The sequence below is a fragment of the Protopterus annectens genome, chromosome 6.part0, assembly GCF_019279795.1.
Source record: "Protopterus annectens isolate FY-2018-M chromosome 6.part0, PAN1.0, whole genome shotgun sequence".
Lineage (NCBI taxonomy): Eukaryota > Metazoa > Chordata > Ceratodontiformes > Protopteridae > Protopterus > Protopterus annectens.
In genome coordinates this window covers 530,901,262-530,920,124 of record NC_056737.1, presented here as the reverse complement: position 1 = coordinate 530,920,124, position 18,863 = coordinate 530,901,262, and the positions used below count along the sequence as shown (strand labels likewise).

At 42.0% G+C, this 18,863-nt stretch overlaps 1 protein-coding gene across 1 annotated transcript in view; it reads left to right on the top strand.

Moving 5' to 3' along the window:
- TTC6 (tetratricopeptide repeat domain 6) overlaps positions 1–18,863 on the top strand; it is a 2,436,149-nt gene that overhangs the window by 1,328,127 nt on the left and 1,089,159 nt on the right. The window contains exon 13 of the mRNA XM_044074245.1: positions 16,123–16,254. Coding sequence (XP_043930180.1) covers positions 16,123–16,254 — 132 coding nt within the window. The remainder of the gene's footprint in view (positions 1–16,122; positions 16,255–18,863) is intronic.

Here is an 18,863-nt window from a genome sequence, read left to right as displayed (position 1 = left end):
CAGTCACTGAACAGTTGAAGTCTGCTCATAATAATAATATTGCATTGACTGTGCTTATTCCCTGCAATTTACTTATAACCTCATTGATTTCATTTAGAGTCATGGAATGGATGCAATAGTAATGCATGATATTGATATCTTTATTATTATTATTAGCTGCAGCGTTGCTAAATTCTTTGTGAACTGGATCTATGTAGAACATCTTTATAAAGAGAAAGCTTTCACCCGCCCTGCTACAGGTCTTAAACAAATGATAGTCAATACAGTACATATGCCACTGGAACAGTTTTCTGTGACAATATAGATATCAGTAGTCTCCAGGAAATGGAATGCTTCGGGATTGTCCTCATTGGTATTTAGTCTTCTTGCTTTCACATATGCCACCCTCTCAACCTTTTGTTTGCATTTGCTTCAAATTATGAGGAGTCAGCAGGAGTTTAGAATCTTTTTGAAATTAATGAATTGACCTTGCAGATGTCTCATAAAGTCTATCAAGTTTTGTATAAGAGAGACATAATTCACCAGCTGCAAACAAGGCCAGGGAATCACACTTTTTCAGCAGTTATCCACTAAATTCTTGTCTGTGGGCACATATTCTGAGCCATACATAAAGTGCAAATATTTTTTTACTAAACATCTGGAGTTATTTGAGGAATGGAAGTACCTAATGTATCATAGGTTCATAGGTAGGTACTAGGCTATCTGCCCGAGGGCATTTATAAGCCTAGCCAGAGTGTGTCGGCTTTCGCCACCCCATTGATTAATTAACTGATCCTCTGTCAAGCAGAGCCAATGAAGTGATCCCAGGGCTGTATTTTCTGTTACCATCCACTCGTCAAGGTTTCTCTTGAAGAGTGTTAGTGAGGGGCTCTGCCTGATGTAATTTGGAATTTTGTTCTAAAGCATGGGGAGTCTCTGTGACAGAAATCTATCCCTCCAGCATGTTCTATTTATTGTTGTGGCGAGGTTTAGCTCACTAAAGTGTGTGGCTCGCAGTGACTTGGATTTCTTTAGGTGGAGCATGTCCATCAATTCTGAGTTGGACATGGCTTTGTAAGTCAGGCAGAGATCACCTCTGAGTAAGTGATATGCCACTGAGTACAGCCGGAATTTTTTCAGTCGGGCTGCATAGGACATATGTTTGAGGCCAGTAATCCTCTTAATGAGGTACTTTTGTAGTCTTTCCAGCTGTTGGAAGTGTCTTGTGAGGTACATCCCAAATGGGGCATTGTACTCTATGATGGGTCTAATGAGTGACGAGTAGAAGGGCACTATAACCTCTTTATTTCTAGATATGAACCCTTTAGTAATTAGATTGGCCACATAGGAGGATTTCCTAACTACTTTGGCAATATGATTGTCAAAGGAGAGATTACTATATACCTGGGTCCCCAGATCTCTTATTACCTCTTCTGTATTAAGGGGGCTGCCACCTATGTGGTAATTCGTGGGTGTTTTGTTTTTCCCAAATGGGATGAGTATGCATTTTTTGGCATTTAGCTTGAGGCCATGACTTTGACACCAGGTGTCTGTCTCAGTAAGGCCCTTTTGGAGGATGTCCGTGTCAGCCAGAGAGTCAGTAATGGCTCCGAGTTTGCAGTCATCGGCGAACTTGATTAGCCATAGTCCTCCTGTGTTTGCCTGTACTTCTGAGAAGTATATGCCGAACAGTAGGGGTCCCAGGACAGAGCCTTGCAGGATACCACTTGTGACTGGTTTAGAGTCGGACCTGGAGCCCGCTATTCTTACCGTGTGAGTTCTGTCTGTAAGCCAGTTGGCAACCCATCTCGTGACGTAGGGGTTTATGTTCAGGTTGGTGAGTTTTTCTATAATACAGAGTGGGGAATGGTGTTGAAAGCCTTGGCGAGGTCAAGGTAGGCTGTGTGAACCACCTTTCCCTCATCTATGGCCTTAGTGACTGTCTCAAAGAAGTCAACCAGGATTAGTAGGCACGATCTGCCCTTAAAGCAGAACTGGGTCGGGTCAAGTGATTGGAGGTTCCCCATATCTTTGTTAATGAGTTCCATGATGATGCGCTCCATAGCCTTGCAGACCAGGCTAGTCAGGCTTATGGGGCGATAGTTACTAGGGTCAGTTGTGGCCCCTCCTTTGTGGAGAGGAATAACCATTGCTGTGTGCAATTCTATGGGCACGTAGCCTGTGGAGAGGCTGAGGTTGAACAGCGTTTTAGGTGGGGGGTTAGTTCGTTCTGTAGCTCGTGCAAAACGCAGCCTGGGACACCATCTAGTCCCATTGATGCTGTGTTTTTGGCTTTTGAAAGGGCTGTTTTCACCTGTGCGCCTGTGATTTTTGAGACACTACACTTTTCCGGTGTTGTTGTGGGCACTTTTGGAGGTGAGAGGGGGGTGAAGTTTGCACTGAATCTATCTGACAGGATTTTGGCAATATCAGTAGGTTCAGTATATTTTGTGCTATTTTGCACTAGTTCAGTGCATATCTGTGAGTTGCCACTTAGATTCTTAACATAGCTAAAAAATGCTTTGTGGTTATCTTTTGAATCCTTGGCTATTTTTCTTTCGAAGTTAGCCTTGGATGATTTCATGAGGGACCTTAGTTTCTTACTGATACTGATCAGGGATGCCTTTCCTTCTTGGGATTTTAATATCATATTGGTAGTTCTCTTATTGCTTAGAAAGACTGAAAGGCCCTCATGTCCAGTTTCATTTTATGTAATCTGAAGATTCAGACTATTAAATACATCTTGCAAAAGCTTAAATTTCTTTCAATGGGTGCTGTCTGAGTAAACACATTTTTACTGCAGAGGGCAAGTCTTTACTGAGCATGAGGTACTTTTTCAATAAGTTTAATATCATTAGTCCTTTTTTCACTAAACAAACTAAAAGGCTCATCCAGCATCAGGTCTTTTTTTATTAATTGACCACACATTTGAAATAACTTTTTCCAAATACTAGAATGACTAGCTATCCTTTCAAAAAAAAGAAAGGAGCCACTTTTGAGATTTTAAGTATTTTTCTTCAGATTATTTGCTAAGTTTTTCTGCATAGCTGCCTACTTTGAGCATTTTCTTGCTTGTTAAACTTGATTTCTGCATTAGTAACTGTATTTAGAGCACAACCTAGAGCTGTTTACTGAATTTCCTGTTTGTACTTATTTTTAAAATCATTTTTTTCTCAAAACTTGCATTTTATCTGTCTCTGGCCTAGCACTCAAGTGTGGGGTCATTTACTGCACTGTTATAACTTGTTGATACTTGTGAACCTCTGCTATCTCTGAAAAAAAAAAACAAAAAATCTTGCTTTTTTTCCCACTTTTCTGAGATTTAAAAAAGTTCAGTTACAGGCTTGCTGTTCTGAACTGTTTGTAAGTTTCTTGGAGGCCATTTTTTGCTTGGGCTAAAGGGAAGTCTCTCTGTTCATCAGTGGCAGTGATAAACATTGAGCAGCCTGCCTGCCCCTGTGGGAGTGGTTACTGACTTGAAACTGTAGTTTTATTGGCCATTTTGGGTCAATTCCAAACTCCTTGATCTTCCTCTCTTAAATCCCGATTGCCTCGTGGTTTTGGCGTCTTTTCAGACTTGTTGGCTTTTGGTGAAGCACCCACCAAGAGGAGAAAACGCTGAGAGAAGAAAGGAGCCACTTTTGAGATTTTAAGTATTTTTCTTCAGAGTATTTGCTAAGTTTTTCTGCATAGCTGCCTACTTTGAGCATTTTCTGGCTTGTTAAACTTGATTTCTGCATTAGTAACTGTATTTAGAGCACAACCTAGAGCTGTTTACTGAATTTCCTGTTTGTACTTATTTTTAAAATCATTTTTTTCTCAAAACTTGCATTTTATCTGTCTCTGGCCTAGCACTCAAGTGTGGGGTCATTTACTGCACTGTTATAACTTGTTGATACTTGTGAACCTCTGCTATCTCTGAAAAAAAACAAACAAAAAAAAAATCTTGCTTTTTTCCCACTTTTCTGAGATTTAAAAAAGTTCAGTTACAGGCTTGCTGTTCTGAACTGTTTGTAAGTTTCTTGGAGGCCATTTTTTGCTTGGGCTAAAGGGAAGACTCTCTGTTGATCAGTGGTAGTGATAAACATTGAGCAGCCTGCCTGCCCCTGTGGGAGTGGTCACTGACTTGAAACTGGTTTTATTGGCCATTTTGGGTCAATTCCAAACTCCTTGATCTTCCACTCTTAAATCCCTCTTTTGCACGGTTTTGCGCGTTTCTGTGCATAGCGCAACAACGGGCAGCACCGCCTAACTGGGTTTAAACTATTCCTGGCTCCACAAAGTCTGCTCTTCACTTTTTCCCTTAGAACTGCTCTATCTCTCAATTTAAACACCATATTCTTATTCTAAGGCCCTTCACTGGTCCAAATAAGTAATCTTACAAGTTAGCACTATTAAACCATAAGCACTACTTACTCTTATTCTCTCCACGATTACCTTGTCCCCTATTGGTCCGTCTTAATTCAGTTTCCCTATATTACTCTAGCATGTCCAAAGGTCAGTCAATGGTTTCCTCTCCAGTCCAGCTGGTGAATCTGGGAATTTTGAGGCAATGTTACAACTGTCTCATGTACACGGACAACCCTCTCCTCCTCCAAACTGGTTCAAATATATGTGAGAGATGCAACCATATAGCCAAACTGGAGGCTGAGCTCTCTCATCTCAAAATTGGTGAAACCAGTCAGGAGGAGAAGGTAACCTCACACAACACAATTCCAGTATCACATAGTCCCACCACATCAGCGAACCAAACACATAAATACACAAAAACATACTCGGAGGCTCTAAATAAAAATCTACCTAAGCAACAGAGACCTCCTAAGCAGACATCCAAGCAAACGCTACCCCAAAACAAAACACGCACAACACATAGCCCATAAAGTCAGTGTGCCAAGCAGCCACAGCCCTTAAGGCTGAATAACACACCTGATACTCTTGTAATAGGTGACTCTATTGTCAGACACACTGACGTCCCGCTCACCAGGATGAATAAAGAGAAGGTCACAGTGAGCTGCCTGTCGGGCGCTAGGATCCGCCACATAACGCAAGCACTCGGGTCACTCCAAAGCAAATACAAATATGACTCAGTCATTGTACATGCTGATGTGAATTACCTGAGACGTACCTCCCTGGACTACATGAAAAGAGACATAGAGGAGCTCTCTGATCATGTAGCCCAGGCCGGTATGACCCTGACCTTGAGCAGCAACATACTAAGATAAGGATAAATGCTTAGCATTAAAGTATCAGTGCAGTCTATAATTTCTAATCGGGTTAACAATTAAGTAAGCAGTGAAGTGCTCCAATTGTGTCACATGGATTTTTCTGCAGCACTGATACTTAGATGACACATTAACATCAAAAGTACAGTTGTTTTGCTAGTGTTTTATATGCAGTATGATTAACCAAATATTGTGTGTATGAGAGTTTAGCAAAGGGAATTGAAATGCTGCAGTTTTTTAGATTTCATCCCAGCCAATAACCACATTTCATTGGTTCATAGGTTCATACTAGGCTATCTCCCCTGGGGCAATTATAAGCCTAGCCCGACTTTGTTTGGCTTACGCCACCCCTTGATTTGAGTATACTGTGCTCTTTTTAAGGTTTAATTTGCTGTGCCTCTGTCTAATAGTGACACGGAAGTAATCCCCGGGACAAACCTACGATCCCCCATCCACTCATCAAGATTCTTCTTGAAGAGATTCAGTGAGGTGCTCTGCCTAACATGAATTGGAATTCTATTCCAGAGCGAAGGGAGCCTCTGGGTTATGAATCTGTCCCTCCAGCAAGTTCTATTTATTTCAGTGCTGAGGTTCAAGTCCCTCGAGCGTGTGGCTCTAAGGGATTTAGATTTACTGAGGTGGAGCATGCCCATTAATACTGGATTGGACATAGCTTTATATGTCAGGCATAGATCGCCTCGAAGTAGGCGGTATGCAACTGAGTAGAGCTGGAGTTTTTTTAACCGAGCAGCATATGGCATCTGTTTGAGTCCCTTGATCCTCTTGGTGAGGTACTTTTGGGGTCTTTCTAATTGCTGCAGGTGTCGGGTAAGGTACATCCCAAAAGGGGCATTGTATTCTATGATGGGCCTGATGAGGGATGAATAAAGGGGCACGATTACCTCTCTTGATCTAGAGGTGAATCCTTTCATGATGAGGTGGGCTATGTAAAAGGTCTTTCTAACCACTTTGGCAATGTGGTTGTCAAAGGAGAGATTGCTATCAACTTGGGTCCCCAGATCCCTAATTTCTTTCTCTGTATTTAATGGGTTACCACCTATGTGGTAATTTGTGGGCACATTGTTTTTGCCAAAGGGTATGACTATACACTTTTTGGCATTTAGCTTTAGACCATGGCTCTGGCACCAGTTATCCGTCTCTGTGAGACCTTTTTGAAGGATGTTTGTGTCAGCTGGAGAGTTGATTATGGCGCCTAGTTTGCAGTCGTCTGCGAACTTGGTGAGCCATAGTCCTCCTACATTGGCCTGTACCTTGGAAAAGTATATACCGAACAAGAGTGGTCCCAGGACAGAACCTTTCTGGCTATATACCCAAGCAGAGCTCCACGTGGTCCTGCAGAGGGGTCCTGGCAACAGAGAACTGAAAGAAGCGGCCACTTTCCAGATTTAAGTATTTTTTGGCTTTTTTTATCTGCATTGTCCTCTCTGGCTTTCATTTAACTAGCTATAACTGTTTTTGTGTCTATCTGCTGATTTCTGAAGTATCTGCACTTAAAAGTAGCATTTTGGTCGACTGGTCGATTAATACTGTTTTTTTGTTAATTTAACTGCTGAGGCTGCCCACTAAAGTGTGCTAGCCTGTGTAAATCGATTTTACTGTTTGCTTAATTGCATTTCTGTGTGCTTTCCTGAAAAAACAAAAAAAAAAAATACTCCTTGTTTTCCCGCCTTTGCTCGACTAGTTTGGACCAGTATACAGGCTTTGCTGTATTCTGGGCTGTGTGTAGTTCCTGTGTTGGCCATTGCCTTACTTGGATAGAAGGAAGTTTCTGAGCTCACCAGTGGGAGTGGGGAGCCTTGAGCAGCCTATCTGTCCATGGGGGAAGTGACCTCAGCACTTGAGCTGTAAATTGTTGGTTGCTTTGGACCATTTCTAGCTCTTTTCAAGTTCCCTGTATAAAAATCCGCCTCAGAGCATTTTTTCTGGCTATATACCCAAGCAGAGCTCCACGTGGTCCTACAGAGGGGTCCTGGCAACAGAGAACTGAAAGAAGCAACCACTTTCCAGATTTAAGTATTTTTTGGCTTTTTTTATCTGCATTGTCCTCTCTGGCTTTCATTTAACTAGCTATAACTGTTTTTGTGTCTATCTGCTGATTTCTGAAGTATCTGCACTTAAAAGTAGCATTTTGGTTGACTCTGGTCAATTAATACTGTTTTTTTGTTAATTTAACTGCTGAGGCTGCCCACTAAAGTGTGCTAGCCTGTGTAAATCGATTTTACTGTTTGCTTAATTGCATTTCTGTGTGTTTTCCTGAAAAAACAAAAAACAAAAAAAAATACTCCTTGTTTTCCCGCCTTTGATCGACTAGTTTGGATCAGTATACAGGCTTTGCTGTAGTCTGGGCTGTGTGTAGTTCCTGTGTTGGCCATTTCCTTACTTGGATAGAAGGAAGTTTCTGAGCTCACCAGTGGGAGTGGGGAGCCTTGAGCAGCCTATCTGTCCCTGGGGGAAGTGACCTCAGCACTTGAGCTGTAAATTATTGGTTGCTTTGGACCATTTCTAGCTCTTTTCAAGTTCCCTGTATAAAAATCCGCCTCAGGGCGTTTTTTTCTGGCTATATACCCAAGCAGAGCTCCACGTGGTCCTGCAGAGGGGTCCCGACAACATAGAACTGAAAGAAGCGACCACTTACAAGATTTAAGTATTTTTTGGCTTTTTTATCTGCATTGTCCTCTCTGGCTTTCATTTAACTAGCTATAACTGTTTTTGTGTCTATCTGCTGATTTCTGAAGTATCTGCACTTAAAAGTAGCATTTTTGTTGACTCTGGTCGATTAATACTGTTTTTTTGTTAATTTAACTGCTGAGGCTGCCCACTAAAGTGTGCTAGCCTGTGTAAATCGATTTTACTGTTTGCTTAATTGCATTTCTGTGTGCTTTCCTGAAAAAACAAAAAAAAATACTCCTTGTTTTCCCGCCTTTGCTCGACTAGTTTGGACCAGTATACAGGCTTTGCTGTATTCTGGGCCGTGTGTAGTTCCTGTGTTGGCCATTGCCTTACTTGGATAGAAGGAAGTTTCTGAGCTCACCAGTGGGAGTGGGGAGCCTTGAGCAGCCTATCTGTCCCTGGGGGAAGTGACCTCAGCACTTGAGCTGTAAATTATTGGTTGCTTTGTACCATTTCTAGCTCTTTTCAAGTTCCCTGTATAAAAATCCACCTCAGGGCATTTTTTTCTGGCTATATACCCAAGCAGAGCTCCACGTGGTCCTGCAGAGGGGTCCTGGCAACAGAGAACTGAAAGAAGTGACCACTTTCCAGATTTAAGTATTTTTGGCTTTTTTATCTGCATTGTCCTCTCTGGCTTTCATTTAACTAGCTATAACTGTTTTTGTGTCTATCTGCTGATTTCTGAAGTATCTGCACTTAAAAGTAGCATTTTGGTCGACTCTGGTCGATGAATACTGTTTTTGTTAATTTAACTGCTGAGGCTGCCCACTAAAGTGTGCTAGCCTGTGTAAATCGATTTTACTGTTTGTTTAATTGCATTTCTGTGTGTTTTCCTGAAAACAAAAACAAAAAAATACTCCTTGTTTTCCCGCCTTTGCTCGACTAGTTTGGACCAGTATACAGGCTTTGCTGTATTCTGGGCTGTGTGTAGTTCCTGTGTTGGCCATTGCCTTACTTGGATAGAAGGAAGTTTCTGAGCTCACCAGTGGGAGTGGGGAGCCTTGAGCAGCCTATCTGTCCATGGGGGAAGTGACCTCAGCACTTGAGCTGTAAATTATTGTTTGCTTTGGACCATTTCTAGCTCTTTTCAAGTTCCCTGTATAAAAATCCGCCTCAGGGCGTTTTTGCGCGGTTGGGCGCATAGCGCAGCAGCTGTTATACAGGTTTAAACTATTTCTGGCTCCGCCAAGTCTGCTCTTCAATTTTTCACTTAGAAAGCTCTACTCAGTCTATTTAGCTGTATATATTAGCACTGTTTTCGGGACTTCTAGTCTTAGCAAGCACTCTTATAATAAAGTAAGCACTCTTATACTAAAGTAAGCACTACAGCCATCCACTACCCCCTGTGAATACCCACTTCCCTTAAAGGCACAGCACTCATTATAATATTCTAGTATGTCGAGTGGTAGACCACTAGCATCCTCTCTTGTTCAGCTGGTTAACCTGGGAATCTTAAGACAATGTTACAATTGTCTCATGTACACAGACAACCCTCTCCTCCTTCCTACCAACACAAATACTTGTGAGAGATGCAACTATATAGCCAGACTGGAGGCTGAACTCTCTCAACTCAGGACTGGCAAGACCAGACAGGAGGAGAAGGTACCCACACCCGAAGCAAAACCGGTCACACATAAAACCACGAACACTACAAACCAAACACATAAGAACACAAAGACATACTCGGAGGTTCTTATAAAAAACTTACCAAAACAACAGAGGCCTCCAAAGCAGACACCCAGAAATACACCCCCACAAAACGTAACACCTACAACACATACCTCAAACAACAGGTGTGTCACACAATCACAGCCCCTAAGGCAAAACACTATGCCAGAGACATTAGTAATAGGTGACTCTATAGTCAGACACACCGACGTTCCACTTACCAGGCTGAATAAGGAGAGGGTAACGGTGAGCTGCCTATCGGGAGCTAGGATCCGCCACATTACACACGCACTCAGGTCACTCCAAAGCAAGTACAAGTATGATGCAGTCATTGTCCATGCTCGTGTGAATGACTTGAGACGTACCTCCCTGGACTACATGAAAAGAGACATTGAGGAGCTCTCCGATTATGTAGCCCAGACTGGTATGACCCTGACCCTGAGCAGCATCCTGCCTTCACCAAGAATGATGCCTCAGTACAAAGACAAAATGATCAATTTTAACAATTGGCTTAATCACTGGTGTCATTCTAGGGGGATCCAATGTCTGTCAGCCTGGGATGACATGCTGGACTAGCCGCGTTGCTTCGCAAGGGATGGCTTGCACCTGTCACCACTGGGCTTCCGGATACTGGCCAAGGCTCTTGCCACCCCATAGTGCCTTTTTAGGCAATGCTCAAAAGACAAATCAACCTCCGTAAAAACAAAAATGGAAAAAATTAAGGGTAATGCTGCTCAACGCCAGAAGTCTAAATCTCAAGATGCAGGCACTCAAGCACTTCTCAGTATGGAGAACATCGATGTCTGTGCAGTAACTGAAACCTGGTTCAAGGCTCCTGAGAGCACTCCAGCGCTACCAGGCTATACCTCATATCATGCTTTTCGCCTCAAGTTCCAGGCCGAACCACAAAGGAGGGGAGTGTCCATTTTCATAAAGTACACCTACACCTCTCGATTGGTGGCTACCATGAAGCATCAGAAACCATACAAGTTTTACTCACCATAGGCAAAACTGCCATACAACTGGTCGCATGTTATAGAACACCCTCCCAATCCCAGGAATCCCATCAAGCATTCCTGAAAACACTGGAGGATATGAATGTCACACCAAACACCATCATATTGGGTGACTTCAACTACCCCAACATAGACTGGGCCCACTATTCTAGCCCTAACACCCTAGCCCAAAGATTCCTGGAATTCATTAACTCAAATGCTATGGAGCAACTGGTCACTTCTCCTACGAGGAGAGATAATATACTTGACCTGATTATCACAAACATGGGGTCCAAATGCTCCGCACCGGATATAAACCCCTCACTAGTAAGATCTGACCATAAACTGATCACGTTGGATGTACATATCCCACCCCCACCCCCACCCCCAGAACAAAAGACTACAGTGAAAAATTTTTCAAAAGCTGACTTTACACTCCTTAAGTCAGAAATGATATCCTTTAAGCCTACTGGGTTAATGGAAACCACATCCCAAAATGCTGAATCCTACACAACAGCCTTCTACGGACATCTCCAAGAATGCATGGATCAAGCAATCCCAACTAAAACCAAGACCCTCTCCACCAAGGGAAAATGCCCGGTTTGGTGGACCCGCTATAAACAAACTGTACAACAAAGAAGGAAGCTACTGCAGGACAAAGCCAAATCCCACAAGGAAAGGCTTCCCTGATCAGCACAAGTAAAAACTACGTTCTCTCATAAAACATCTAAAGCCAACTTTGAGAGAAAGATTGCCAAGGATACCAAAGACAATCACAAGGCCTTCTTCAATTATGTCAGAACCTTGGGAGGAAATTCTCAGATATGCTCTGAGTTGGTACACAACGACAAAAATTCACTGACCCTACCGACATTGCCAATATTCTGGCAGATAGGTTCAGTGCAAATTTCTCCCTCCCTCACCCCCTAAAGATGTAGTAATTATCCCTGCTGAATGTAACCTACCTGTCATCTCAGACATACAGGTGAAATCAGCACTCAACAAAGCAAAAACACAGCATCTATGGGACCCGATGGTATCCCGGTTGCGTGTTACGTGAACTTCAAGATGAACTAAACCCGCACCTAAAACGCTTATTCAATCTTAGCCTCACTACAGGATATGTACCTGAACACTGGCGCACAGCAACAGTGGTCCCACTCCACAAAGGGGGAAATTCTACTGACCCTGGTAACTACCGCCCCATAAGTCTGACCAGCCTGGTCTGCAAGGCTATGGAAAGAATCATCATGGAACTCATAAATGGCGATATTGGAGATCTGCAGACCCTTGATCCCACCCAGTTTGGTTTTGTAAAAGGCAGATCCTGCCTCTTAAACCTGGTTGACTTCTTCGAGACAGTCACTAGTGCCATCGATGAGGGCAAGGCTGTCCATACTGCCTACTTGGACTTGGCTAAAGCCTGTGACACGATACCACACTCTGGCATCATAGACAAGCTCAGCAGCCTAAATGTAAATCCATATGTCACAAGATGGGTAGCAAACTGGCTAAAAAACAGAACCCATAAGGTCAAAATTGCTGGAGCCATGTCAGACTCAAAACCAGTCACGAGTGGTGTCCCACAGGGCTCAGTCTTGGGACCACTCTTATTCGGCATTTACTTCTCGGATGTGAAAGCAAATATGGGAGGATTATGGCTGACAAAGTTTGCAGATGACTGCAAACTGGGTGCCATAGTTGATTCACCTGCTGACAAACACATCCTACAGAAAGGTCTCACTGAAACGGACAACTGGTGCCGGAATCATGGCCTCAAACTTAACGCCAAAAAATGTATAGTCATCCCCTTTGGGAAAAACAAAGTACCCACAAATTATCACATAGACAATAACCCACTGAGTACGGAAGAAGTAATCAGAGACCTGGGGACTCAAGTCGATAGTGACCTCTCCTTTGACAACCATGTTGCCAAAGTGGTCAGAAAGACATTCTACCTTGCCCATCTCATCATGAAAGGATTCTCATCCAGATCAAAGGAGGTCATTGTACCTCTATATTCCTCACTTGTCAGCCCCATGATTGAATATAATGCTCCATTTGGGATGTATCTCACCCGACACATGCAACAACTGGAAAGACCCCAGAAGTACCTCACCAAGAGGATCATGGGTCTCAGACATGTGCCTTATCCAGCTAGATTAAAGAAACTCCAGCTCTATTCAGTAGCATACCGCCTGCTCAGAGGTGATTTGTGCCTAACATATAGGGCCATGTCCAACCAAGAACTGATGGACATGCTCCATCTCAAAAAATCCAGATCCACCAGAACCACGCGAGCTAAAGATTTCAACCTCTGCACAAATATGAATAAAACATGCTGGAGGGATAGATTCATAAAAAAGAGGTTACCCGTACTCTGAAACAAAATCCCAGTTCATGTGAGACAGAGCCCTTCATTGGCACTGTTCAAGAAAAATCTCGATGCATGGATGGGAGATCGTAAGTTTACCCCGGGAGTCACCTCAGTGTCACTACTAGACAGAGGTATAGTTTACTAAATAATGGGGTCCCACATGTGTCACTACTAGAGAGGCGCAACTATATAATACGGGGTGGCGTAAGCCACATCATTGTTGGCTAGGCTTGTAAATGCCCCAGGGCAGATAGCCTAGTACACTACTATGAAACTATGAAACTATGAAACTGAACCCACAGACATCGCCAATATCCTGGCAGACAGGTTCAGTGCAAACTTCTCCACCCCCTCCCCCCCCAAAAAAAGAGCAAGTATCTATCCCGGCAGAGGGCTGCCTCCCAAACATCTCTGATGCTCAGGTGAAGGCTGCCCTCTCCAAAGCAAAAAGCACTGCTTCCATGGGACTAGATGGCATCCCGGGTTGCGTCCTACATGAACTCCAAGAAGAACTAATCCCTCAAATAAAACAGCTGTACAATCTCAGCCTCACTACAGGATATGTGCCCACAGAATGGCGTACAGCAACAGTGGTCCCACTCCACAAAGGTGGAGCCTCTACGGACCCTGGAAACTATCGCCCCATAAGCCTGACTAGCTTAGTCTGCGAGGCTATGGAGAAGATCATCATGGAGCTTATAAACAAAGACATTAGGGACCTACCGACACTAGATCCTACCCAGTTCGGCTTCGTCAAGGGCAGATCCTGCCTTTTGATCCTGATTGACTTCTTCAAAACAGTCACCAAAGCCATAGATGAAGGGAAGGTAGTCCACACAGCCTATCTGGACCTAGCAAAGGCATTTGACACAATACCCCACTCGGGCATCATAGATAAGCTATCCAGCTTAAATATAAACCCCTATGTCACAAGATGGGTCGCAAACTGGCTCAAAGACAGAACCCACAGAGTGAGAGTTGCTGGAGCCATGTCAGACTCGAAACCGGTCACAAGTGGCATCCCACAAGGTTCTGTCCTGGGACCGCTCTTGTTCGGTATATACTTTTCCGAGGTACAGGCCAATGTAGGAGGACTATGGCTCACCAAGTTCGCAGACGACTGCAAACTAGGCGCCATAATCAACTCTCCAGCTGACACAAACATCCTTCAAAAAGGTCTCACAGAGACGGATAACTGGTGCCAGAGCCATGGTCTAAAGCTAAATGCCAAAAAGTGTATAGTCATACCCTTTGGCAAAAACAATGTGCCCACAAATTACCACATAGGTGGTAACCCATTAAATACAGAGAAAGAAATTAGGGATCTGGGGACCCAAGTTGATAGCAATCTCTCCTTTGACAACCACATTGCCAAAGTGGTTAGAAAGACCTTTTACATAGCCCACCTCATCATGAAAGGATTCACCTCTAGATCAAGAGAGGTAATCGTGCCCCTTTATTCATCCCTCATCAGGCCCATCATAGAATACAATGCCCCTTTTGGGATGTACCTTACCCGACACCTGCAGCAATTAGAAAGACCCCAAAAGTACCTCACCAAGAGGATCAAGGGACTCAAACAGATGCCATATGCTGCTCGGTTAAAAAAACTCCAGCTCTACTCAGTTGCATACCGCCAACTTCGAGGCGATCTATGCCTGACATATAAAGCTATGTCCAATCCAGAATTAATGGGCATGCTCCACCTCAGTAAATCTAAATCCCTTAGAGCCACACGCTCGAGGGACTTGAACCTCAGCACTGAAATAAATAGAACTTGCTGGAGGGACAGATTCATAACCCAGAGGCTCCCTTCGCTCTGGAATAGAATTCCAATTCATGTTAGGCAGAGCACCTCACCGAATCTCTTCAAGAAGAATCTTGATGAGTGGATGGGGGATCATAGGTTTGTCCTGGGGATTACTTCCGTGTCACTATTAGACAGAGGCACAGCAAATTAAACCTTAAAAAGAGCACAGTATACTCAAATCAAGGGGTGGCGTAAGCCAAACAAAATCGGGCTAGGCTTATAATTGCCCCAGGGCAGATAGCCTAGTATGAACCTATGAACCAATGAAATGTGGTTATTGGCTGGGATGAAATTTAAAAAACTGCAGCATTTCAATTCCCTTTGCTAAACTCTCATACACACAATATTTGGTTAATCATACTGCATATATAACACTAGCAAAACAACTGTACTTTTGATGTTAATGTGTCATCTAGGTGTCAGTGCTGCAGAAAAATCCATGTGACACAATTGGAGCACTTCACTGCTTACTTAATTGTTAACCCGATTAGAAATTATAGACTGCACTGATACTTTAATGCTAAGCATGTATCCTTATCTTAGTAAGGATTAAATGTAAGTATGTGGTTCTTTAAAATACCCATTTAGTTATATTTTGCTTTACCTGTAATTGGGTTTATAGGGTATTTATTTTTTGAAGACTAGTCAGTTCCTTTCACAAGTTACTAAAGACAACAGAAATCACCCCTTCATTTAAAAAGATGCACCTTGATTCTCAACTAATCTGTAGGAAAATCTCTTTGGAGCATCAGGCTGAAAACTCATATCAGATATTTGTAGCAGAATTCTAATAATGATGCCTTGTATCTCAACTAATATTGCCTTACTGTTGGAAGACCAGTCTTTTAACTGTGTTCAAACTAAATTTGATGTCTTCAATCTTTTCTCTTTTTTTTTTACACAGTTGTGTATATTAGTTGCTTGCAAGACGTTTACTAAAAACAGTGATTGTTATCTTTAAAATGTTTGATTTGTTGCAGACACATAAGCAGCGAATATTAATAAGTTATCAGAAAAAGAGGATTAAAGAATGAGCTGTTATACTGTGATATTAAAGATGTCTTTGTTATTAAAATATAAATACATTTTTAGTTTTTAATTTAAATAAAACTCATTAAATATTGATGAATTGTAATTACAGATTGGAGGTACAGTGAATACTTCCATTTTCTAGATTTATTTATTTTATTTTTACATAAAAATGTACCTTTTACATTTTATGTATTCTTTTTATGTTGGATTTAGTTCTAGGATATTAAACCTAGTGTAATATTGCAAGTATAGTTCCAGTTTGAGTAGTCACATTTCAATATTTCATCTTGCCATTGTAAACTAAACCTGTAAAATACTGGCATAATTTTTGTTTTATTTTTAAACCAGGAAGCTATACAAAGCTTTGAGCAAGCTCTGCATCTGCTTACAGAGGATAATGCAAAGCCAAGTGGATCAGAGGTGGCAGAAATATTTTACTTAATTGGACTTTGCTATGTTGAACAAGTGCATTTGTTGAAGGTAATAATTTTTTGTCTTAACTTGTGACTCTTACTAACCATATTATCTGAATTTTGGGCAGATTACAATTTAAGAGTATTATTCTGATTCTGCTGTTTTGTTAAATGTAAAAGTGTTCAGTATTATAGATTTTGATGCATATGCAAATAAGAAAATAAGTATCATCTTTAAGATATACATTTCTAGTATCCCTAATCATTTATCCATGACCACGACAATGGTGTAAAACAAAACAAATAAACGGCAAATACACCAAACCAGGAGGCGAAGCAATAGTGCGAAGACTTGTTTAATCCCAATACAGTCAAGGCAAACGTGAATTAATGCCAACAAAATGGTACAAGACATTTTTGTCTAAAGGAATAAGACTTCATCAGATAAAAATAACACGACTCACAGTGTTTAAATACACTTTAAAAACAAATGAAAACCAATCAAATTAGTACATTAATTAATCAATTAAAGAACTCTGGTAAAAAGGTTTAATTTATAAACAAGTGTTAAAAAGTGTATCAGTAAATTCCTGTATAAAATTTTAATCACTCCAAATACTAAAATCTAGTAAAACAAAAAGTTCCCTACCCTACCCCCAAATCTCACCCACCCCAGTACATCTACACTTATACCATCCTAACCACACCTACTTCCTCTCTACCTATCCTAACCACCCCTACTTCCTCTCTACCTGTTACACCCCTCCCCTTCACCACAGCAATCCTCCCACCCCCTCCCCCTACCACAATCCTTTCCTACTTACTTTCTACCTACTGCACTCCAGCCCTGTCACCACCAACACCTCCCTCATAACACATCTCCTCACACCTCCCTTCATATTTTATAATACAATATCTATTTCACACCCTTTTTCCCTACACTACATGCTATACTTTATCAAAACCTCAACATGACTACAAAACTCATATCATTCTCAATCCAACCACTATTACTTCTGATCCTTACTTATACCCACTACCTCACCCAGCACAAATCATTCACCACCCCTTCACTCTACCAGCTCACTCCCTTCTACTCATTTACACTCATTTATCTCAATAACCCCTGAACTCTATCCCATTAACTCCCATCTGTTTTTTCACTACAAACTATACACTTCTTATAAACTCTTTAGTCCCTCCCTAACCGCCAATATCCACAAATATCTGATAACCTACAACATTCAAACAAGGCAATCCAAACACCTCATCAACTTAATCCAATACCTTACAACCATACTTCTATCTGGTGACTACATCGTAACCCAGGCCCAATCACCACTACCTCTACATCTAAATCCATTCTACTAGCTTCTCTAAATGCCCAAAGCATAGCTAACAAAATCCCTAACCTTCATGTCTGGCTTCTCCACAACAAACCTGACATCTTAGCTATTTCCGAAACCTGGCTAAAACCTCATATAAAAGACACTAAAGTATTACCACCAAACTACTCAATGATCAGAAAAGACAGGACCCATAAAAAGGGTGGCGGGGTAGCTTTACTCTATTCATCCACCCTATCCATTACTCCCTATAACAAACCCATTCATCACTTCTCCAATGCAGAATTAGTACTAGCTCTATTTCAATTAAATAAACACAAACACATTTGCATAGTTTCACTTTACATCCCCCCTGGTGACAATGTCTCAGTACTTGAAGATATCTCATCCTGGCTTTCTATCAATATCAGTAATGAAACTATTATCATGGGTGACACAAATATTAATTGGTCTTCCCTTCATTCCCCCACACACCCCCTAAGCATTAACCTTTATAAATACTCTCATCTCATCAACCTGACTACCAGGCCCTCTAAAGATTTCTCCAGTGGCAGTACCCTAGACTGGATCCTAGTCTCTCATCCCCACTATTACACTGACAGTGGAACTCTTCCTGACTCCCTCAGTGACCATCTTCCCATTTTCACTAGACGTCTTCCATCTCCATTACAAGCAACACATAATTATATCAGCACTCGCAACCTAAAAAACCTCAACCTAGTAACCTTCTCAGACTCCCTAAAATCAATAAATTGGAACCCCCTAAAAACTCTACCCCTGGATAATGCTTTTGCATACTTCAGTACAACTTTCCTAAATCTCCTGGATAGTTTTCCCCCCATAAAAACCAAAAGAATACGAAACAATACCGCCCCCTGGCTAACAAAAAACACACTAACTGCCATGCACCTTAGAGACAAAACATGGGCACGTTACCAAAGAAACAAAACTCCCAACACCCTTAATGAATTCAAAACTCTTTGCAATACAGTTAAAAAGCTTATCACAACAGATCGACAGTACTACTACTCCATACTCCAAAACAACCATAAAACCAACCCTCAAAAATTCTGGAAAGGCATCAATAACCTCCTAAATCCTGGCTCAGCAGAAAACCCAAGCCCAGACCCAAATGCACTAGATATTGATCTGGCCACCCAATTCAACTCTTTTTTTCTTAGACTCTATTTCTAAACTAACCTCATCCTTCTCCAATAACACCTCACCCCCTACACCTGCATCCCCCCTCCTACCACCCCCTTCATCTCCTACCTCTCAACTCCCACCTTTCTCCCTAAAACCCATCCCTACCTCTACCATAAAAAAACTC